General features: G+C 38.1%; 3 protein-coding genes across 4 annotated transcripts; all 3 read right to left on the bottom strand.

Moving 5' to 3' along the window:
* Positions 1-1462: 1462 nt before the first annotated feature.
* Positions 1463-3620, bottom strand: Ance-4. Its single transcript, XM_068290178.1, has 5 exons — positions 3551-3620; positions 1986-3469; positions 1805-1930; positions 1568-1746; positions 1463-1512 (listed from the first exon to the last, which is right to left on the bottom strand). The coding sequence occupies exons 1-5, from the start codon at positions 3590-3592 to the stop codon at positions 1502-1504; spliced, it is 1842 nt and encodes a 613-aa protein (XP_068146279.1). The 5' UTR covers positions 3593-3620; the 3' UTR covers positions 1463-1501.
* Positions 3621-3945: 325 nt separating this feature from the next.
* Positions 3946-6435, bottom strand: PPO2 (Prophenoloxidase 2). The gene is made up of 4 exons (XM_068289399.1): positions 5385-6435; positions 5229-5324; positions 4402-5163; positions 3946-4340 (listed from the first exon to the last, which is right to left on the bottom strand). Exons 1-4 carry the CDS (start codon positions 6366-6368, stop codon positions 4128-4130), a joined length of 2055 nt encoding a protein of 684 aa, XP_068145500.1. The 5' UTR covers positions 6369-6435; the 3' UTR covers positions 3946-4127.
* Positions 6436-6614: 179 nt separating this feature from the next.
* On the bottom strand, positions 6615-23670 carry LOC137576943 (putative sodium-coupled neutral amino acid transporter 11). Of its 2 annotated transcripts, XM_068290287.1 has the most exons (11): positions 23498-23665; positions 22825-23138; positions 19101-19160; positions 14260-14559; positions 14063-14177; positions 13707-13959; positions 10388-10458; positions 10111-10272; positions 9915-10027; positions 9463-9654; positions 6615-9400 (listed from the first exon to the last, which is right to left on the bottom strand). In XM_068290287.1, exons 2-11 carry the CDS (start codon positions 22879-22881, stop codon positions 9128-9130), a joined length of 1596 nt encoding a protein of 531 aa, XP_068146388.1. In that variant the 5' UTR covers positions 22882-23138; positions 23498-23665; the 3' UTR covers positions 6615-9127. The 2 variants fall into 2 exon arrangements, 1 of the variants encoding a protein (XP_068146388.1); XR_011032350.1 differs by lacking the exons at positions 6615-9400; positions 10388-10458 and having other exon boundaries at positions 9641-9654; positions 23498-23670.
* Positions 23671-24123: the final 453 nt, after the last annotated feature.

Genomic DNA, 24123 nt, shown 5'->3' with positions numbered 1-24123 from the left:
GCAATGGAGTTGGAGGTGGAGTTGGAGACGTAGGCGTAGGCAGAGCCAGGCTCTAAATGAAGGGAACGCCCTGCCAACCACCGACCTTGCCAATCGTTGCACAATCGTTGGCTAATGACCGATCAATGGAAATGGCAAGGGAAATGAAAATCGAAATGAACGCAAAGACAGAATCCGCTGACCTTTCTCCAACAAACAGCAACAACTGAAGCGTTTCCACAAGTCCAAGTCCGGTATGAGTTGTGAAAATAGATAAAAAACGACTTTTTTATACACTATCTACAAGACCAAACACTTCATTAATCGAAAAATGTCTCATGCTTAAGAGGAAAGTGTATTTTTACAAGAAAAAAACTGGTAGATCGTGTGTTGCCAGACATGGCTGGATCTATGCAGATTTAAAGTCAAATGATTGGAGTTAAAATCAATTGTTTTTATTTTTCAAACAAAATAGTCGAACTTTATTCGTTTTATAAGCTAAGACTAGTCCTTGTTCTTTAGTCTTCTGTACAAAGGAAGAAATCGTTAGCCACGTCTTAAGCCGAAAGCTGGAAAGGAACAAGAAACTACGGATAAGCAATGCGGATATCCGACAGAAACAATTATAAACAATATATCACATGACAGGATTTTGGAAACAAGTATTCAATTGAAAACAATTAGTACTCTGAGATTGTGTTTTGTTGGAAAACTTAGGTAAATCTTTCGTGAACGTTATAAAATGTTCTTTTAAATGCTTTTGTATGCCGAAGAAAAGGTTAAAATCCAATATCGATATGAAATATATACATATACATACATACATGTATGTATGTATCCACAAGAGTTTATCTTAAATCAATTTTTAACTCTTCTTAGACTTAACTTTAGTCTCTGCATTACCCTTTGCTAGTTTAAGTAAGCTCTTTTTGCGTTGTTTGGTTAATCCACTCCTGAATTGTCACAAAACCGAAAAGTTGTTTTGTGTGAACGTCTCTTGGTCGGATGTGGATGTGGATATGGATGCAATCAAGCGACTACGCACAAAACAAGCTGCGCTTCGATGAGCTTTAAAACTGACCAGCCCAGGCCAGTCCGGCCCCTGTCTGTCCTCAATCCGCTAGCGACATTGCGACATTGCAACACTTCAGCACTTCCAGCAACAATAACAACACCAACAACAACAATAGAGCATTTTCAGGGCTCTTGAGGTTAAAGCCAAAAACTGATTTTACGCCCCAAAGCCCAGCACTTTGACCAATTAGAATTACAAAAGTTTAACAAATTTTTGGTTTGTTGTCTTGAGCAATTCAATTAAATTTTTCTTCTCCTGCGCATGTTCAATTTCGAATTGGCGCCAAATGTATTTACAGCTATCTCCCTCTCACACCAATGAAAGGGAAAGCAACACTGATAGGGAACTAGTTTAATGCTCAGTGCTGGTAAAAACTCGCACAAAATTCAAAATGAAAGCGCCAAAAACTATTTGTTTTAAATATATATATTTGATTTTCGTAAAATTTTAAACAATTTCTGTAAAGAGAAAATTAAATAAATATAAATTCTATATAACTAATCGATTACTTACTCTTCTTGGTGGCAGACCAACCGATTTTGACATTTGTCTCCTTATTATGGGCATTCAGCCATGACAATATGGGATCATAGTACTCCAGGAGAGCCTGACTATTAAGATTGGGACTCGTGGTCAATATTTTGCCAATGACATCTTTCCAAGGTTTCGTAGAACCCAAATTCATCATGGATCTGCCATAAAGAAGAAAGACTTTAATAGAAAAATATTACAAATTATATAAAATAATACCTCAATTTGTTGCCCACTGCCAAATTGCCATAGAAATCACAATTATGAAGAGGCTGACCATGTAGAGAGGTGGAATTGCATAGAGCCTTGTAAAATTGATAGCCCAATATTTCCGAAATGAATTTCCTGCAAACAAAATGGAATCTTAAAATAAATTTAAAAAATATTTTTATCTACTTACTGAGTTTGATAATTCTGATCAATATTGACATAGAATTTATATGGAAAATCGATGGCATCTTCATCACGATCGGAAGGTGGTTCAATGCCAGCATGTTGCTCCATTAGCCTCCAATAGTGTTTATTTACTGTGTCCATGTCCACCGAATCGTTGAGTAAATCATGCATCACCTTGGTGTGCACATAATAGAGTGGAATGTTGAGGATAGTATGAATACCCATGCGAAAGAGGCGATTCATTAGAGTCTTCTCCGTGAACTGCACGTTCTTGGCCAGGCCTCGGCCAACCAAATGAGTGGGTGATGAGGCCGAAAGAACCACAGCCTCACCCACTGGATACTCCAGATTGTAAGCCTTGAAATAATACGAGGGCAATTCTTGCTTCTGCTGGGCATAATAGACCCTAGCCATATGGGAGTGATATTGCATTAGCTTACGGAAGCTAACCTTTTCGCAATACATCAAATAAACACGCGGCGTCAAATCGAATATTGAGGGACGGCAATCATCGTCGGGTCTATGCTGATTTGGCTCTTTCAGCTGCGATTTGTGGAACTCCTGGCTAAGAGGCTGGAAACCCAAAGAGGTGTAAAAATTTTCCGATTCACTGATCAAAGCCTTGGCCGTGCGATCCTTTACAAAATCATCGTATTGTGGCAATTCGCGTCGTGGAAAGTATTGCTCCAAAATGCTGCCATCACTCCAAGCTTGTTCCAATACCTGCTGGAAAAGATGATCCGGAATGGGTCCATTTGCATCGACCACCTCCTGACCATATTTCTTATGCAATTCATGACGTACAAAGGCATGGAGCTGCTTATACGCAGGCTTCAATTCCTCCATTACCCTCTCCATCTGACGTAACAGATCTTGGCTGTCGTCAAAGCGATACCAAAGCCTATGAACCGGCACTTCTAAGATTTTCGCCGCTCGCTGATAAGACTGGACAATTGTGTAGAAATTCACCGAAGACCATATTTGATTTTTCTCCCGCCAAGTCTCCCAATAGTATTTCAATTCATCGGCATCGCTGCTACGCTGAACTATCTTCTGTATATCCGGAAAATAGGCCAACGGGCTGTCATCCTCATTGGGCATTTTGGCGCCCCCCATATAAGGTTCAATGTCCTTATCGGTGGACAAAGTCTGCAGGGCAGCCAAATTCATTTGCACCAGCGAGAAATAATCATCGCCCAGAACAAATAAATCACCAACACTGCGCAATTCCTGGAGAGCGTGTTTTATACGCAAATCACTCAATTTACTAAGGTCAAATTCGCTAGCCTCACGAGAGATACGAACTAGCTCATCGGCAATGCGTTTCACATTGGTTAATTTGGTGAACAAGGCATCGAAATCCTCCTCATCGTTGGCGGTATATGTTTCGGCAGCCATGTCATTATAGAATTTATAATAACGTGTGCTCGATTCATTGATAAAAGTCCTGGCCTGGAGTTCATAATTGACAGCAGAAGAGCTGGAAAGCTGCCAAAGAGAATGAAAGAGAGAGAGACCGAAATGGCGATAAAATGAATTCATAGTAGATAGAATGAAAGTATAACTTACGCCTAGACCAGCCATCAGTAGTAGAAGCAAAGCTAAAGCCATCTTTTAGGTTTCACTTTCTCAGGCAAACTGTTGGCTCTTGATGAATGAAGCTTACGTTTTAAGCTACACTGAGATCATAGACGTAGTCCAGGATCTCAAGAGGATAACAGAGGCTAACAAAGGTAGTGTTAATAGAAAGATCTCTAGATAAACTTAAGAAGAACATAACAGATTAGTCAGTTAGAGATTAAAAAAAAATTATAATAGATTTCAAATACAAGTCATTTACCTTTTTGTGTTTCTTGCGGTCAGACCCCTTTTCAGACTGCCCGTGGCAGCTATTGATAGAAGCTGACAGCGCAATTCTACTGATAAGCTAAGGCCTCGACGCCTTAATAAGTGAAACTGATTAATTTGAATAAATGCCATAAAGTCTTGTTTATTTTTGTATATAGTATTATTATTATATTTTTGTGTATATGTTCAATAAAAATGCAATATAGGTGGCTAAGAAAAGCGTACAAGTTAAATGTGGGTGAAGGTCAGGTTGTCGTCATCATCATCAGAAGCATTGTAGTCTTCAATTTCGTTAAGCCTAGTTCTGGCGTTGCACTGTGCGATTCTCGTGGCGTATGGTGACATCCACAATGCTCATATTGGGGGTCAAGAAGTTAGCCAAACGTTCAGCTCCTGTGCGTGGCACACGATCGAATGGATAGCCCATAGAGCGGCGATCGGGGTAAAGACGATCCTTGACACCACAGTAAGAGGCGGCATCACTGCAACGACCAGTCAGTTGTTGATCAACCTACGAGAGAAGAGAATAATTAGCCTACTTCAAACTTAATACATCTTATCGAGAGCCTTACCCTATCGTTCTCATAGTTGGAGATCATGATGAACAGATCACAGGGCAGACCCTCTGGCAAACCCTTGGGGATGAGCATGTTCTGGGGCCAGCCGCAACCACAGAAATTGAATTCCAGACCTTCGGGGGTATTATCCGCTGGCCGATTGGCATCCAAATTACGGAAAGTTCTCTCAAATGGAATGGTTACACTTGATTCGGTTGAACGACGACGCAAAGTATTTGGTCCCGGGTTCAATTGAGCGGCAAACTTATCCAATTCCACCATCATTAAACGTTGCTCCCTCAATTGCATGGGTTGACCACGCTCATCATTCTTGGGGGCAATGAAAATGCGAACATAACCGAAACGCATAGCTCCACTATCGTTCTGCACATTGATCGTGTAGGTGAAGGGCAAGTGCTGCAAGTGAGTGAAGCGAGCAAAGACATTGCCACGGGGTACAAAATCTAAGCCGCGGGACAAATTTAAATCGGATTGCTGCCAGAAGGTGGTCAAGACATTGGGTTGTCCACCATTGGTGGCCACTTGTATGCCAGTAATGGAAATGCCTGAGTAATTCAATTGTGGCTCAGTGTAGGCACTCAAACGAGACTTGTGTTCCTGGAAGATGCGATCGATATACGCATGCCAGCGATAGAAAACAGGATCACGCATGGCAGTCGACGAATCACCCATCACACCAAAGGATTCCAAATGTTTGCTGTTGATATCATGGGCATACGAGATGAAAATGTGTCCATTGTTGTGCAGATCTCCATACTGAAAGGGACACAGAAATTATGGGTAAGCAAGAAGAACGAAGAATCCTAGAAAGTGCGACTTACGAATGAGGAGTTTGGTGATAGAATGGAAGCCTCAACCATGTTGCCCAAAGTATCAATACCAGTGGCCTCATCCAGCTCAATACGCTGGCCAGTTTCCTACAGAAGAAAAAATGGATTTAATAGAATCTTTACCCCACTTAGAAACTACTAACTCACATTCACAACAAACTTTTGATGAATCGCTTCTAGGATGCGATCGCGCCAGCGTTCCAAGTCACCGATTTCCAAGTTAATTTGATCTGCTTCACGATTGAGATCACCCAATCGAGTGTTGTCGAAACGTGGAGGCCAAGCCCGACTAGCTACCAGGGAGTCCATTTTGGGGAAGTAGCCCTCGGTGATGGGATCACGCAGATTGTTAAAGGGTTGTACTCGAGCCAGGTTGTTGCTGAATCGTTCCATGTTGTAGCGGGCAATAATCTGTTCGTGCATATAATAGAAAAGTTCTCCACGACGATCCTTGGCCACAATGCTGCGATCGGCAGCCTCGAATGGATACACCAAATGCCAATGCCAATGATGCAGATTGATGCCCATATCCTCACGGAAATACCATAGACGATGCTCTGGATCCAAATCGGAGGCCGTGTAATCCCGCGGAATCACAATGGGCATACGTGAACCAGAAGAGACCACAAATGATTCCTCCCTTAATTGGCGGAACACTTGCGAGTCGACAAAACGTTCGGGGAACATTTGCGAGAATGCAGGCAAATCGAGATTCTGTGTATCCGGACGATGAAGCAGAGCCACTGAGAGGGCATAGTTGAAGAGCACAGGATTAACACGATCACGAGCATAGACGGCCACACTCTGCAAATCCTCGACGGAGCGCATGTTCATGAAGATATCAATCAGACGACCAGCAATGCGACGATGTCTTGGAATGAACAAAGAGAAGTTCTCATTGCGTCCCAGAGACATGGGTATACGCAAATCCGGCACAGAGATCTCACGCACTGGAATCCGTTGTTCTACATTCTCACCAGCACGCGTTTGCACCTCATTACTGATGGGCCTATACCGATCGGTCAAGAACGAATCGGGCACATCGAACACGGTGGGCTTCTTACCCTTGGACAAGAAGACGGGCTCATTGGGGTGCTCGAAAAGCAGCAATAGGTTGTTCTTATCGGCCATGTTTTGAAAGGTTTGTTAAACAAATTTCGAAATTTAGAAATGTATTTGAATCAACTTCTTGCTATGACCAACGAGCAAAGAGCACTGTGATTGCCAAAGAAATGTCACTGTGCTTTTATAGCCAGGCACCTTATCACATTATCCATATACTCCATACGGAGGGCCTAACCGCAATTCTAGCCTGGGAACAAGCTGAACAAACATTTCTAGTGGTTGTCTTTTGTGATAAGAAAAACCGCAAAGATATTGCATATTTCTAAAATACATTCTTTATTTTACATATAGTATAAGTATATGTATATATATTTGTATATATATATATGTCTGTAGTATATATATCGCATATGTGAATCTATACATATGTTTAATACGAATGAAGTTTGATTATCGCATATTAAATCAATTGCTTTAATTATATATGTATATATATATATTTATATATTTAACAAATTCTATAAATTTGTCTACATTAGTTTTTGAACACAAAAAAATAACTTTTCGTTTCCAATTTTTAGTATGCACTTCACAGCAAAAGCCAACAAAAAACCATTTAAAGGTTGAGATCGGTTTTCGAACTCAGAACAGAAATTTGGAACTAAAGCCGCTTGCCTTGAATGTATTTCTAAGAGTTTTATAAAAGTTGCATAAAACTTGTAAAACTTTATATTTATCTTAAAGTCCCTAATTTGGTAAATTTTAACTCAATATATCCGAAATAGTATGCCCCTTTTAGAAAACTCTTTATAAGAATTAATTAGAATTAAACAGATATATTATTTTGAAAGTAATTTTAGTTAATTATAAAAATAAGAAGTTATAACAAAAATTATCACAATTCCTTTAAATTTGATAAATTTGACTTTATAAAAAAAAAGAAATGAAAGAATAAAATCGGTAAAAGAAACTGCCCCGACTATAATGCCAAATTTAAAAGTTATGTTTTCTATTTTGGCTTTAACAATAAATTACGCAATTGGTTGGTTTTACTTCTAAATTCAACTAAGTTTTTTGAGGTAAGTACAATATATTGTTACCTCAAAAAACTTAGTTGTTTTGAGCTGGCCGTTTCCGTACAATAATATATAGTTTAAGAAATTAAAGTTGTAGAAATATTCTACAATTCAAGGCTTAGACCCACTAACTCAAAAGCCCAAGAGAATGAGCAAAGTTTTGAGTTAACCGGATTTAGAGTTCCAGTTAAAAAAAAAAAAAAAAAAAACTGATTTCTAAATTGATTTATTCTCTACCTTTAAGTTGGCTTTATATGACTGGCTGTTTTCGTGGCATACATTTATTTAATAATAATATGTCTAAAATAAGTAAATTCCCTACTTTTGACCAAATTTGTTTGTATTTGCTTGTTTTACCCATATAGATAGTTATATGTTTTGATTTTGATTTCGCTGTAAGTGTGAGGAGACAGTGTAAAGTGTGAAATAAAAGCAGCTTGTTATATATAGATTCGATTCGATTCGTTTCGTTTTTGTATGTACAATGTGTGATGTTTTCTTTTGTCTAAGCCATAGTCGATAGGAAGTCTTTTGTAAAAAGTATCTTAGAAAAGCCTTTGGTTATGTTTTGTTTGTTTGTTTGTTGTTTTATTTGGCCATAGTTGTTTAAGATGATATGTTTTTTGTTTGTGTTTTAAGCTCTTAGAATAGAGTGTAGTTTTTGTTGTTCTTGTAGGTTGGTTGGTTCGATTTGGTTCCCCATATAACCAGTAGTAAGTATTTAGTACGAGTTTTAGTTAGTAAGAAGTGTGAGCAAATGTTGTGTATTGACTGTGTTTTAAAAACAATCTATTTAATTCATATCAAAAAAGTTTCTTTTCGTATATATATATATATAATATTTACATAATATAGTGCTCAAAAAATAAATAATAGAAAGTAAATAAATACATACAAAAATATATATGTAGTTATGCGAGTGTATATGCTCATTGGAAAACTATAGATTAAGTGCATTAAAAACTAAACTAAGATCAGAATATTATGAATAGTTTTTGAATGTTTTAGTATTTGTTGTTAGCTGAAGCAATTTTCTACTACATTTTTGTTTTCTTTTCTATTTTTTTTTTTGTTTTGTTTGTTGTACACATATATAAAAGTGTTTTTGATTTAACAATTTCAATATACATATATATATATATATATATGTTATATAGGTTTCTTCATATCGTGTTTGTGTGTATGTGTGTGTGTGTGTTTCTTGTATATTGGTGCCCGGAAAATAGTTTTTGAAAACTACTACACTAAGTCCTCTAGCTTGGTAAATTACAAACAACATCTAATTCTATATGGAGAAATATGCATGCAAAGTTTTTTTTGTTTTTTTTTTTTTTTTTAGCCACACATCAAGATATCAAGGAACTTGCACTACAATACAATATTATATATGTATATATCTTCTCATACAATTCTTTCTCTTTGGCTCGCCTTCTGGGATTGGGAGGGGGATTTAAAGAACTAAAAGTACCAAATCATAATCATTCTCTATATACTTTTGATTCATTTTCGTTTTGTACTGAAATTCAGGTTTTGGTTCAGTTTATCACTTGCCCAGTTGGTTAGAACTTCAGAGACATCTCAGGTACCTACAAGTTTCCTTCGTACATTCGTTCCAGTTTAAAAAAAAAAAACGACAACAACAAAATATGTCAAAATCATCCCAATCCGTTACCATTAATTCCCTAAACTAAACAATTAACATTGCTCATTGGCTTCGATGGTTCAACATTCCATCTCTCTCTCTCTATCTTAATTTGTTAGTTTACTAGCGGCCACCTCATTGACGGTGGAATTATTGCCCTGGAACTCTTGTCGACAATATCCCATCACAATATCCGATCGACAATCGCCGCCCATTAGGCCGGGCAGTAGAACAGCTGCTCCCAAAATGGTTACCAAAGCCCCAAATACAACCAATCCCAAGGCGGGTAACTTTTCGCGACTGAACAGAGCATGGGGCTCCATTTGTATATAGGCCAGGCCAGGTAGTATATAAGCCAGTGGTATGGCTGCCAATAGACCCTTGAGAAAGGTACAAATCATTAGCATAACTAAAGCGAAATTCGACTCAAAAGAAAACTCACATTCAATTCCAATACTGAGCCCAGGCAATCGGTCATGGGTGATATTATAAAGGCGCTGAATACGATAGCCATGGTAATGGCTTTCGAGTACTCATCAATTTCTGCTCCCTTCTCCAAATTTGGGTCTTTATCCTGGGTGAATTCGCTAATGGGTTCCTTTAGTACAAAACGATGAACTAAAGCGCGTACAATCTGCAATGGCAAATAAAGAAAGAAAATGGTGGAAAACGAATCGTGTGGAAAATCAAATAAATGACCACGAATCGAAATGATTATTCGAGACATGGGCGGCGTTTAAACAAACTCAAAGAAAGGGGTTAACAGATTTCAAACGCGTAGTTTAGGTTCGTAAAAGTATCTTCTTGTTCGATATAGGGAAAATGCAGTTTAGTTTATAAGCTTTGTTAAGTCCCCCTTTTGGCTATTAAACCCACATGGCTGAGAGAACTTACTTCACGCGAAACGAAGCATTCAATCGGGAAGGTCAACAAGATGGATATGGAGAAAAGGACACGCGAAAAGTTCATCAAATCGTCATCCCAGCAATAATTCTCCAACAAATCACCTGCAATCAAAGCGACATAAAAAGAGATAGATTCGGTGAGCACATGTAACTGCAATTACAATTTAAATCGCTTTTTTTTGTACCTTGTGACAATGCGCGAAAAGTGGAATAGCCTGCAATGCCAAAGAGTGCGGCCACTGTCCAGGCAAAACCTATGGAAATATGTGTGACCTTCTCCCAACGTTCCAGCGTGGCATCGCGCATCGATTGATAGACCAGAAATGTGTTGTGATGGCACATGAAGGCTGCAACAAACAAAAAGAAAAAACCCCAAGTGAATCAATTTGAAGAAGAACACTTCACCAATACACTCACACACACACGCACACATACTCAATCTTTTTTGGATTGGTTACTCACCAAATACCATGATGCCGGTGGCTGGTATCAGATCCGTGTTAGCAAAACGCCAAGATTCGGCAGTGTCCGTCCTGGAGATGGGACGTAAAAAAGGTTCACACCAAATTAACATTTCGTTCGCTTGCCAGACAAAAGGTGAGAGGTGTAAAGATAACGCAGACACAAGGAAAATCAAAAGAATGAAGGTGGAAAATAAAATAAAATATACGCGCCGCAAATTGGAAATTTATTTAAATTGTATGCCAAGCAACAGCCCTGAAATAAGAGCTGGCCGAGGGACAAAGGAAGAGTGGGTCGGGTCGGGTCGGTTGGTCCAAGAGCTAAGGCGTCACTAAGCTTCTACTATATCCGCCGCCACTCGAGGGTCCTTTCTTGCTATCTCTCTCTTACAGTCTCTCTGTCTTTCTCCCTCTCTCAGTACAGCTCAGTATGTGTGTCTAGTGAAGTGCAGCAGCTGCCTGGGGGCAACAAATGTAAGACAAAGTTGCATTCAACAGACTCTGGAGTCAGCCTGGCTGAGGGTGGACTAAAAACTAATGAAAAGCCATAAAAACGGCAAACAAGTGGCACACTAAATTTTATGAGCTTCTACCCGGTTTCTGTCCCCCTCAAAGGCTTTGTCCCCGTCTCTGCCTTCGCCTCTGGGGTAGTCACCGCAGATTTGAAGGCACTAAAGCGCCACTTAGTACTAAAACGCCCAGGACCCCAGCCAGAGACTCGGTGTGTGTGTAGAGAGAGAGGGAGAGAGAGAGAGAGGGCATGAAGTGAGCATTGTCTGACGCAAATTTTTCATTTTTTGTACATTCTTTTGAGTAATTAAAATGCAAATAAATCTTTATGCATTATTACTTAAGGTTGCTGGCAAAGACGCAAAAGTAATTTTTAATAAATTGCTTCTCGACAGCCCAAAAAAATATAAAAGGAAGCTGCTAGGAAACGGAAAATAATTATGTTACATAATTGGCAAATTCATTCACATATAATTAACAGCAATATTTTTGTGTCTATCATTATGCTTGAATAAATTTACAACTTTTTTGCTACTTTCCTGGAGTAAAATTATACTAGAATATTAAATTTTATCACTTTAACTTTAAGCCATCACAAAAGGTTAGCAAGTTGTTTCCACAACTATTTCAAAAGCCACCAAGTTCACGTCATCAGCAGACTCAGGCTAAAGCCAGCGATTGGCCATGACCATAACATAATTTCAACGATTAAACTTGTTGAGAATCACAAGTAAATAAAGAGAATATGCTAATCTCTTCTACATTATGATAAATTTCTTTATTTTAAGAATATTTTTATACCCTTGCAAAAAGGGTATATTAATTTTGGTCAGAAGTGTGCAACGCATAGAACGAAGCATCTCCGACCATACAAAGTATATATATTCTTGATCAGCACGACGAGACGAGTTCAACTAGCCATGTCCGTCCGTCCGTCCGTCCGTCCGTCCGTCCGTCTGTCCGTCCGTCCGTCCGTCCGTCCGTCTGGATCAACGCAAACTCCTCCTAGACCGTAAGAGCTACAGAGCTGAAATTTTGCACGCAGGCTTGTATATACTGCAGGCGTTGTATATCTCGGATTCAGCCGGACCACTATATCATATAGCTCCCATACAAACCCCAAAGTCACGAACAGTGACTTTTCTCAATAACTTCGTTATTTTCTATGCTATTATCGTGAAACTTAATATTAGAGAGGTTACTACGCCTATAAGCGACTATGCCAAATTTGATCAAGATCGGATGACTATATCATATAGCTCCCATAAGAACGATCGGTCGAAAACAGTGACTTTTATGAATAACTTCGTTACTTTTAACGTGATTGTTTTCAAATTAAACATTTGTTAGTTTAATATATCTGTTAATGACTGTGCCAAATTTTATCAAGATCGGATGACTATATCATATAGCTCCCATAGGAACGATCAGTCGAAAACAGTGACTTTTGTAAATAACTTCGTTACTTTTAACGTGATTGCTTTCAAATTAAACATTTCTTAATTTAATATATCTGTTAATGACTGTGTCGAATTTGATAAAGATCGGGTGACTATATCATATAGCTCCCATAGGAACGATCGGTGGAAAACAGTGACTTTGATCAATATCTTCGTTATTTCCTATGATTGTATTCAATTCTTTCGCAAACATAAGCCTTTTTAGATAAAACGTTCTTCCACATTGATGGCTAATAGGTAAGGAAAGAGTTACCAAAATAGTTGCAAGGGTATACAAACTTTGACGCGGTCAAAGTTAGCCCCGGCCCTCTGGTTTTAGTATATTTTTTCTATTATGAGATACTTATCAATAAAGTAGGCTTCTTTATCAGTGATCTCGTTAAGAGCTAGTGTTATAGTGGTCCGATCCAACGATATGTCAACCTCCATTTCAATTAGATAATAACCATCTTGAATAACCAGTTTTATTTCAGTAGCTTTCAAATTGAGGAAGTGAAGTTAAGACACACAGATGGACATGGCTATATTAACTCGACTTCTTATGATGATTAAGAATACATAAATTTATAAAACTTTTATTCTTAACTCATTCGTTACCATTTAATATACCTCTTCGACTGGTTTTGTGGTCTTTTATTAAAGTAAATTTTTATCTCTCGACTCAATCACCGTAAAAAGCAATTTATAAGTACTTTCATATGCTTAACGAAATACGCAAAATAGTAAAAAATAAAAGATAAGAGTTATGTTAAAAGCAAATAAATTAACCAATAGCTGGCGCCAGAAAGAAGAAGACACTAAAGTTTTCCATTACCCATTTTAGGGACTTGCTTAAGGCTTTCAACAAAATCTCAACAGATGCTTAGGAGACACAAGGAACTCTTGATTTGCTGCCAAAAATGTGAAAGGTAACCCCTCTATTCAATATCTGTCTAAAACATCCATGAGTTCAGTGTGTGTGTCTCCTATTCAGGTTTAGCAATCAAGTGTTCTTGAGTGAAGGAATAAAAAAAAGCATAAGCATGAAATGGCATGAATTGTAATTGACAAGGATGTTATTCCCAATCGATTTGCCACATTGCTTAGAGTCTTTTTTTTCTCTTTTTAGGCTCGAATCTAATTTGTTATGGCCCACGCATAAGGCAGACAATTTTGGTTTGTTATTTTCGCACCTGTCTGTCTGTCTGTGTGTCTGCCGCCTTGAGCTTCATTTATTTTGATTCACAACAATGAGTGGCGAATGGGTGGGTGATTGTATATCTGCGTGTGCGTGGGTGGGTGTTCTGTTCTGCTTTGTTGTGATAAAATCACTACGAAAAAACAACAACAATAACAAAAAGCGATACTTACACTTTATAATCGCCCGACATGAGCTTTATAATGACAGCAAACAAAATGAAGACTACACACGCCAAGCTAATGAAACTGGCTCGGGCCAAACGCGAGACATTCTTGTAGAGGCACAAGGGCATTACGACGCCAACATTGACAAAGAACACAACGCCCAATCGAACGGCACCCATTGAGGCGCCCCAGGAGGGAAAGAAACGCACAAGGACTTTGGATAAAGTGTCGCCAACGACAACATTGTACGATATCATGGCTAGAGAAGAGGAAAAAAAACACGAAAAGAAGATTAGAAAATAGGCCAACATTTTGAATCCGTTTATTTCCCACGCTCTCTCTCTCTCTCTGCTCACACTTACCCAGAAAAGGATACATGAACTGCAACAGTGAGAGCAAATAGTAACCGTATTTGCCGTAGGCAGCTTCCATAATGCCTGGATAACTGAAACGACCGCAAATGTGGCCGCATCTCACCTGTAAAGGATGCAAATCCGGAAATGCGAATGACATTTTGACAAATTACACCACATCCCCCAATCGCCCACTTTCCACTTACCATTAGAATGAGTGAATAATCGGTTATGTAGGCGACCAGAATGAGAAGGGCCAAACCGAGACCAAAGCCGGCCCGATGTAGGGCATAGGGTATGCCAATGACTCCGCTGCCCACAATGGAGTTGATATAGTTGAACGAAGCTTGTGGCAAGGAGGACAGCGCATCGCCCACGCCCAATCCACCGCCCATTAAACCATTCTGCTGCTGCTGCTGTTGCTGCTGCTGGTTGCTGGAGGGTTGTTGCTGTTGCTGATGGGATTGCTGCTGCTGCTGTTGCTGATGTGTAGTCTGTGGATTGTTCTAAAAGGAGAGGCAGCACGAGAATTGTGTGAGAAAGACCCTTTTCATCAGCAGGTGCTATGCGTGTGTGTTTGCCTATTGTCTCTGTGTTTTATGAAAGCTTGAACTTTATTTTTGGAGGTTTCTTTTTTTTTTTTTTTTTTTTTGCCTCTACAATAAACATAAAGTCAACATCATAAAGTCACGAGTATATGTAAAAACAACTAAAAATAAACAGCCAGGCCAGGCCACACCAGGCCAGAACCAGAAGCAGAACTTAACATTTATTACTTTTCCTTCCTCTCAAATGGAAATTGGCAACTTTTACAGCTGCCTGGCAATTAAAGAAGTTTTCCTCCAACTGCCAGCAGAAACCGGAAAAAGTTTACACTCGAAAGTAAATATTTTCCAACAGAAAAACCCTCTTCAAAAATCAAGCAAATACAAAAACCAAAAAACAAAAAATAAAGGAAGAAAGAGCAAAGGTGTCAGCATATGTTGGTCGCTTCGTCGGATGGTTGGTTGGTTGGTTGGTTGGTTTCTGCTGCTCGAGCAAGCATAATGAAAATTTCGTGCAAGTTGCCAGTTTTCGTACAATTCAATTAAGTGGCAGGCACGCAGCAAAGTCGTAGGACCCTTAAAAACATTTTGCCATTACGCATCAAAGGAGAACGTCTAATTATCTTATCGAGAAGAAGCAGCAACAAAAAAAAAAAACTATCTTTGGGGAAGAGACAAATGAAATTACCAAATGGCAAAAGAAAGCTGAATGAAGGTCATTTAGGCTCAAGAAAAAAAGAAACAAAAGGCAATCAACTCTCTCTTTCTTTCTCGCTATTGGTGTGTGTGTGTGTGTGTAGATAAATCTCATATTTAACTGACGAAAAAGGAATTCAACATGGACCAGGGAAAACCAGGTATGTAAACAACCAACCGCACATTCAGACACCCATCAAAAAAACAAATCATTGAAAGCAGCATCATAAAAACCCATAAGGCCATAAATAAATAAATGTATATAAATAATACAAAAAACAAAAAAACAGAAAAATGCATATATATACATAACCTTATCTCCCTCATCCTATGTTGCTCGCTCGTACTGTCTCGCTCTGACTGTCATAAAAATTGCCCAGCAATAAAATGGGGTAACAAAATATTTACGAGGGCAACCCCAAAAGTTTTTCCCATCTACAAACAAAAAAAAAAAAAACTTATTAATATAAACTGCAAAATAAATAAATTACTTACCGACAAATTTCAATTTGTTTAAAAACAAGGAAACTTCAACAATGTTGAAATTCATTTACTCTTACAAAATTTACCCTCAACAAACTCCTTACTTTGCCCTCATCCTTCATTTCAGACGCTTTTCATCTAAGTTCCAAGAAAAGCTAATAGTTCCTGGTAGAGATAAGGACTGAGCTCAAAACCAGTTCAGTCGAAAATTTCCTATCCCCTATATATAGCTTTATTTTGATATTATGTATACTCAAATTAATCATTTTCCTTTGTCACTATCCTTCTCACACATGAACCACTTTAAGGAATTAATTGGTTTTTGTGTGGATAAAACAAGATTTAGTCTGAAGTTCCATTAAACTAACTAGATGACTCTCTAGAAGGGTATACACCTATTTCTTTTTCAATCATTATTTTTGAGAACAGAAAAACCAACCCTCGTATAGGTATGCATATTTTCATCATGTTTATTCATCATCATTTTGCCGTAGGCTTTTTGGTATTTTATAATAAAAAGCTGATAAAATTGTTGACATTCAAAGTATTTGAGATAAAAGCGTATGCAAATTTAACCAAATATCCCAATTTTTCTTCCTTCTCTTTTTTTGCCTTTATGTAGGCTTATTGGCAGTTATCATGCTTTAAGCCTGATCCAACACACCTACACACACACACACACACACTCGCCCACACACAATCCAATTAAAAAGTATAAAATCGAAACTCAAATTGAACATGACTGGAAATTTACCAGATATCTAAAAATTGTAGAACAATTTTCTCATACCTAAAAAACAAACACAAACAAAAGGCGAACGAACACAAATACCACATAGATGGAGAAGGCGAGAAAGCTAAGAGAAAGAAAGAGTGAAAGAGGGAGGGAAGAAGTGGAAGCCGGAAAGGACAAACAAAAACCTTTTCATGCTCTGCACGATTTTAATTAATATTATTCATGTATATATAGGGTCTTATCATCATAAATGTTTACATACACATGAGTTGGGCAAATAACAAGACAATAAAATTAAGGAACAATCAAAATTTCAAATTGAATCAGAACAAGGACTCGAAAAAAGATGAGAGGAGAAAAATCCCAGAAAGGACTTCTTGCCTAGCATGTATGTACCTTTAATCATGGCTTTAAATTTATTTTTAATTTTGATTAAAATTAAAAAGAGTTTTAATTTAGAAAATAGAACTCTGTATGAGTAGAAAAAGAGATGTTTCCCATGCCTTAATGATACAACTATCAGACTTATTGGAAGAACGCAGCTCTAAAATTCTATCAGATCTAGAATAAGTTTTAAAGATAGAAACTGCTGTGAAATTGAAAATCGTTCCTGACTTACCAAAATCTTCCTTCTCGCAGGAAGAATTCAATTGATCAATTCGGCCCTGGTTAACATCATATTTGGACAAAAACCATAAGAATTCAGTAGACAGGAGAGAATCAAAGGAATAAGGACTAGGACTTTTTCATTTCAGGATGGCTTATGTGAGTATTTAGTTCACTAATTCCATATCTGCTTATTAAAAATCTTTTTTTTAAGAAAATGGGAGACTTGCAAGCTCAAATGCTACTTCTAGAGACTATTTATGTATATTTAACTTCCTTGTTTCATAATGCTGAAAATAAATTAATTGGTGGAATCACTTGTCGTATACGCAATGATATTACGCATACGTCACGTGATTTTTCTATTTATTGTTTCCCAATTCCAGTCGATAGAGAAAACTAAATGTTACGATAATAAGAAAAGGCTTTGCTTAAAACCAACAAAAAAAATATTTTGTAAGGCTAAAAATAAGTTGAGAAGTTAAGATCAAAAAGGGATATGAGGTCCTTGCCGCAGAGAGAAATGTGTTATCCTGTGTTATTTTAGACGATGTAAGTTGTAAAAATTTGAATTCGATTAGGCGTAGGATTAAGAAATTGTGATTTTCTCTGGATTTTCTTTATCTTTTCTAGATTTTTTGAGCTTTTAAAAATGTGAAATCATTCTCGAATTGGCGAGCAACAGAGAAAAATTCATTTAATGCCTTTGCTTTAATGGCAAGAACTAAAGAGCAATTCGTAACCAATTTACCCAATCAAATAGACCAAACAAATTAAAGAAAATGTAAAAACTGTGGCAAACCGTTTAGGCGCACATTTGGCCCAGGTTAGACACGGCAAGCGTTTTAGAAAGAGAAGCAAGATTCTCCCCATGCAATTAACTTAAGCCTACAAAAATGTCAGCACCTCACAATTATGAGAACATGCCCCAAATGTGTGCCAACTGGGGAGCAATTGTCGGGCAGGGGGAAGTGGTGCAGACTCAGTGTACTAGTACTACAGTGGGTAAACACAAAAACTGCGCTTTTTTCTTCCAGTTGCCGCATTCATTCTGACTACTGCTGACTATTGACATAAGCTTGTCGACAAACATAGAGACCCCGGCCACATTTCTACTTCCCTCTCCTTGACTCTGGCCCAGGTAAACACAAACATGCAAGGTGGGGTGTGGGGTGGGGCTAGTCTGGCCCAAACTGAAATAGTTTTTGACCTTCTCGGTTTGCTCTTTTGTCCTCCTTTTTCCTGCACTCCTTGCAGCAAGCAAAGAACTACATTTGCTTTGAGTATTTCAATTAGATTTCATTCTTTCTATTTTTTTGTGTATTTCATTTCCTGCTCGTTGCTTGTTCGTCTTTGTGTTGTTTTTGTTGCAATTAATAAATAATTTTTACTTTCGGCTAAAATTTCGTTAATAAGGAGCAAAGGCAACTAATTGAAACTGTCTGCCTTTCATCATGTCCCCGTTCAACGTCTCTCTGCCTATCTTTTTCGCTCTGTGTTTCCCTTTGGGTCGGGGCCCATTAGTTGAGCAAACAATCAACTAAGCTTTAGTCAGTTTTTATTTTATTTTTTCCTCCTTTCTTTTTTTTTTTGGTCTAGCCTTGATTGCCTAATGGCTATGCCAACACTTTCAATGTGAGCCTATGAAAACAGAGAAGGAGGGAGCACAGAGAGCGGGCGGGAGGTCCTTACTTATGCAGGGTAATGCATGAACATCAGTCCTTTCCCCATTATACAATATCCTTGATGCTAGGAAAACTCAAGTCCGAGGACAAGAACTCCAATTTAATAACCAACCAAGGGCAAGAGGCGTCAAATATTCTTTCTCATCTCTAAAATAAAATAAAGCAAGCAAGAGAGTGAAAGATTCCAGCGAAAAAGGAATTCCATTTGGGTATGGCATGAATGTGGGAATGTACATATTATGGTGAAGGCGGAGCGTGTCGGGGGTTTTAGTCAAGAACTGGGTCAATGTGTTTACCTTCATTAAATTGTTGAAGTCATCGAACGCATAAGCCTCAGTGGCGGATACATCGCTGCCCTGCATCGAAAATCGAAACGATTCAAATCAAATCGAAAGAAACAAAAAATTGTTAACAATTAACTGAAGTTCCACTTCAAAAAATATCCTACTATTACTACAAGTGCCATGCAGAGAAAAAAAATAAACAAAAATGGCAAAAAAATGTGTAGGAAAAAAATGCCAATTTATTCGCATGCCAAAAAGGGGAAAAGAGAAAAAATGGTACAAAATGTATATGGAACATGTGTTCACTGCTGTTTTTATTGATGTTTTCGCCCACTAACCAACCAAGCGAACCGCCTCCCATCATCCTTACTCCCCCCCACAAACACACACACACACACACACACAGAGAGAGAGAGAAACAAACATTTACAGTCAGAGATACGACAGAGTTGTGGGTTTTCCTTTTTTTATTGTTTTGCCCACAGACACGTTGAATCCATCAGAGCAAACGATGGCTTTGGTTGTGCTCCCAACCAAGATATAACATGTAATATAATATATAAAGAACAAGATGATATCAGAAACCATTGGCAACATCATGCACGTAGCCAGGAGTTCTTTGTACTCCATTCAAGAGAGGATAAGTCAATCGATTGACTTACTAGCTGAAATTTGAATGCCAATTTGTGTTGAAAGTGACTTTGGAAAAATTGTAGAAAATAAACCAATCTATGTCAAATATTTATGAAGGTATTGACTAAAAGGGGATCTTTAAATATTTGAGAATCGGGACTCTGAAATTGCTTTAGCCCTAGTGACTCTTGTATTCTGGGTCATGGTGGGCCCCCTTTTAACTCCACCCCTGTCTACAAAAATGATGAAGTAGATATACAGCTGCAGCTTTTCAGATTGTTATTGCTGCATTTTTCACTATCATTCATCATCTGACACTATTTGTCTCTCGCTCTTTCGCACATGCTTAGTATGTGTGACGATTGCTCCTTGGGGTATGCAACAGTTTTTTGCATTATTGCATAACCCTCATCGTCATCGTTACGCTAACTCTAGATGCTGTAGAACGCAGGCGAAGCATGATGACATCTAATCATTCATTCACTCAGTCAACGCTCAATTCACACTGTGGCTTATAATTTGATTTCCTTGGCTCGAAAACGAGATGACCTTCCTCCAGCTGCAGCTGCTGTGGCTGTGGCTATGGTGCTCCACTAGAAAAATGTCAAACAGAGACAGTTGGCCTTCAATTTGCTTTCCGACAAGCAGTTGTTATCCCATTCACCCGTTAGCCCAGTTAAACAATTACTTGCACGTTTCCTTTCATGTTTGATTTAATTAGGTCGATTTTTTCCCCTTGCTTTTGTAAATGCTAGGGCTTGATGTCTAATTAACGTTGGCCAACATTCGAGACGAGACCATGGACCATGGACATTCGATTTATTCTTGGATTGCAATTGCATTGAATTGGGTCTGACATTGATTTCTGTTGTGCTTTCCGTGAAGTCGTTTAACAACAAGCAAGCCAGCTAGTGGGGAACTGAATGCGTGGGTAGTTAGTTGAGTGGGTGGAAGGAATTGTGCTTTATATAGTAGTCGTCGCCGTCGCCGTTGCCGTCACCGTTGCCGACATCGTCGTCTGTTGCTGACATTCTTATTTGAATTCCTTAACGGACGAACAATGCCAACGCCTCACAGCAGCAGCAGCCCATTATCCTGCCCAAGGTCTGCCACATGCCTTGCATATTAAGCGGCGATTAAGTCTTCGTCTTTGCTTTTGCCTCTTTCTACATCATAAATCCTTTGCTCCCCCACATACATATATGTGTGTGTGTGCCTACGTGTGTGTGTTGTATAATTAAAGGTTAAGCTGGCTCCTTATTGATTTTATTATCAAGTTTGGCGGACCTAAATCGCCAAAACGTCTGCCATCATTATCCCCCGAAGGACGTGTCAAGATTTTTGCCAGAACTAATTAAATTTTTAGACAAAAATCCATTGAGGTGCCGACCCGTATCCCCTCTCCCCGTGATCCCTTTATCATTCCCAAGTGTGAGATTGGGAGACAAATTGCTTTATCCTGGCAAAGGTCATGAGCAAAGCAATAAATAAATAAACCAACATGAATTTTCCACACGTTTTTGTCATTAATCATACAAACATGATGTGAATTGCCACCCGCCCCCAAACCACCTGAAATTATCACTCAATCAACCCTCGTTACGAAAATGTTGATGTGTCATTTTAGTCAAAACGAAATAAAATTGATTTCGTATCTTCATGATTAAAGCCAACTGACATGCAAGGTAATTTTGCTAAATGATATAATCTACAAATCGAAAATATGTTTACCTTTCCCCCTCAATAGGGAGAGATATAGAGTGATGGAGAGGGGAAAAGAAGGGGCTGAGTTATGGCTTATGGTTATTCGGATTATGCAAATGACCACCAAAAGGGTCTTAGTTCATATGCAAAACAAATGACATTGAATATTAAAGGAAGGCAAAGGGAGGCGAGCGGTTGATGAGGCGAGATGTGTGCAGAAATGTATGAAAATGTTGATTGATTGACAGCAAACAAATTTTCATTTATTCAACGCAACACATTAAATTGTTGATTGCTGTTCATTGCATTGAATTAACTTTTATTTTGCATATATTTTTGATTTATGTTAAACTTCTAACTCGAAGATAGACTTAACCAATATAGAATCCACTTGGCTACTTGGTAGAGCATCTTTAGAGATCGTATTAGAATGATATTGCAATAATCATATTGTTGAAGTAAATAATTTTGATAGATAGTTTAGAATGACTACTTATAGAAATGGTAATATAAATGAGTTGCCGAACCTCTTCCCATATTAAAAGGAATCCCTTTATTTCCATATGATGTTGATAGAAACAATTTACATTTTGCGCTGCAAAGTATGCTACATTTAACACTTTAATTCGGAGTGGTAATACAGTGGAGTCCTTGCAATTTGAAATATAAAGGAAATAACTACGATTCATAGCTAATAAGGAATGAAAGTTTTATCTCTAAAGCGGTTAAAAATTCAGTTTATATTTAATAAACGAACGATTAAAACGAATCATTGAATATTTTGTTGCAAAATTATCTGAATGGTCATTGCATAGCTTTGCCCACCTTATAGATGGAAAAACAGATCTCAATTTGAATTCCTACTAAGAAGCATTCGGAAAGAAGCCTGATATATTATTTTAGTAAGAAATTTCTTTATTTATTCTCTAATATGAAGTCTAAATATGCCTTTGTAGTCTTCAGTAAGCCAGAACTCATTCTCTTCAGTGTTCTTTGCATAGATTCTCATGATTGTCTTTTTACAAGTTGATTTGTTTTTAAGTATTCTTTCAGGTAAGGTCTATCAAGATACTACAAAACTAATTTTGAAATATTTTTTGCGGTTTTTTGTGTTTTGTGCGGAAATTGCCCTACTTTTTGGCTAGAACTTGGAGTGGTTAAAAGGTGAGCAACAAATTTGCTTTATCCTGCTTATGTGGGTGCAATTAGCAGTGAAAACGAAAATCGTGGCTAATGAGTGGAGGCAGTGGAACAGTAATTAAAGTGCAACAATGAAACGAAAATTAACGGAAGTTACTTTTGTTTTTCGTATGTTTGCCAAGGACTTGGATGAAAGGTTGACCAAAAGGTGCATCTAATTACAGCTACTTGGGGTTTCGACTACTTTTTGTTAACTCACCTGCCGCTGTAGTATATAACTAAATTCAGTGGCCGTATTGCGTCTACTGTCATTCATTTTTGGGCTTTACTCGACAGAGGATGAGGATTGTGGGGGAGAGAAAAGTTTTAACAGCTTTTTTTGTTTCTTCCTTCGATGTCGATGAAGATTTTATAGTTTGTCTTTTAGTTGAAGAAGTTTTGTTTAGGTTTTTGCTAGTTGCCGTTTTAGGTGGGTAGATGGCTAAAATATTTACACGCACACTAATACACATACACACACACACACGCACACCACACACAAGCACACAGACAGAGAGTCACAGTCACAGCAGCCTGGAAGATATATACTATATATAATAGAGATAATATTAAATTTCAACAATTTGTTTGCTCCTTAGGCATACCCAAGAGTCCTTCTCACACTATCACTTTACATAAATTGCCGACACATTGTCACATAAGACACACAAGGATTCGAGTAAGCGAGTGGTGTGCAGAATGTGTGGCCAAAAGGAGCAAACAATAACATTAATCGAGCCGAGTTACAGCACGGCAAACACAACTTTTGTGTCTCTTTAACTTATTTGTCCATTATATAATAGTTCTTTCGCTTGAGAGTTTAGTCTCTTTCATAGTCTCTTTGAACTCTGAATTTCATTAACTTTTTTTTGCTTTTCGATTTTTCAGCTCACTTAGTTTTTTTTTTTTTTTATCTGTCGGAGAACTCTTTAATCGTGGTTTTTTTCTTTTGCTTGTTGTTTGGTGTTGCGGGTTCTTGGTGTTGCCTGCGACTAAGCGTCCGTTGTGACTGGCGCTGCAATAAAATTTATATTGCGAAACTCTCAACAAGGATAACGTTGGCGTTGTCCTGCCAATGTCCTATCGCCCAATCGGCTGCATCTTCGTGCTGTTCCTCGACGTCGGTGTCCTCGTCGTGTGTTGTTGGAAGTTCTCAATGCTCAATGGTTAGCAGCTGTTTGCTGCGCACATTTCAATGCTTGTGTTGTTAGTGTTGTTGCTTGACTTTGAAATTGCCAACAATAATGCACACACACACAGAAACACTCCAGCAAGAATAGCAGAGAGAGAGAGAAAGAGAGACAAGCCGGAAACGAAAGTGAAAGTTACCAGACTTGCCAAAATCAGCTGTTTCTCTTGACAAAAGCTTTGGCAAGTTTTTTGAACATAATTTTCTACTTTATGAAAGTGAAACAATTAAGAATATTGAACGATATGGTTTATTCGAAAACCCAAAACTCTTTCGGATAGAACTATTCTAGAAAAATAAAACCGTATGGCTACAACAGCAGAGCTTAAA

Source organism: Drosophila tropicalis, unplaced genomic scaffold (assembly GCF_018151085.1).
Source record: "Drosophila tropicalis isolate 14030-0801.00 unplaced genomic scaffold, ASM1815108v1 contig_593, whole genome shotgun sequence".
NCBI lineage: Eukaryota > Metazoa > Arthropoda > Insecta > Diptera > Drosophilidae > Drosophila > Drosophila tropicalis.
The sequence above is the reverse complement of the archived record's forward strand: the minus strand, read 5'-3'. Positions and strand labels throughout refer to the sequence as shown.

Bases quoted from the DNA above. Each gene is read 5' to 3' on its own strand.
- Ance-4 (XM_068290178.1), bottom strand. From the start codon at position 3,592: ATGGCTTTAGCTTTGCTTCTACTACTGATGGCTGGTCTAGGC. The intron at 3,470-3,550 runs GTAAGTTATACT...TCTCTTTGGCAG, and splicing joins TACTGATGGCTGGTCTAGGC to CTTTCCAGCTCTTCTGCTGT. The intron at 1,747-1,804 runs GTATTATTTTAT...TCTTTATGGCAG, and splicing joins GCAGTGGGCAACAAATTGAG to ATCCATGATGAATTTGGGTT.
- PPO2 (XM_068289399.1), bottom strand. From the start codon at position 6,368: ATGGCCGATAAGAACAACCTATTGCTGCTTTTCGAGCACCCCAATGAG. The intron at 5,325-5,384 runs GTGAGTTAGTAG...TTTCTTCTGTAG, and splicing joins ATCAAAAGTTTGTTGTGAAT to GAAACTGGCCAGCGTATTGA. The intron at 5,164-5,228 runs GTAAGTCGCACT...TGTCCCTTTCAG, and splicing joins TATCACCAAACTCCTCATTC to TATGGAGATCTGCACAACAA.
- LOC137576943 (XM_068290287.1), bottom strand. From the start codon at position 22,881: ATGAATGACAGTAGACGCAATACGGCCACTGAATTTAGTTATATACTA. The intron at 14,560-19,100 runs GTAAACACATTG...CTCTCCTTTTAG, and splicing joins ACTTCAACAATTTAATGAAG to AACAATCCACAGACTACACA. The intron at 10,028-10,110 runs GTACAAAAAAAA...CTTTGATTGCAG, and splicing joins TTTTCGCGCATTGTCACAAG to GTGATTTGTTGGAGAATTAT.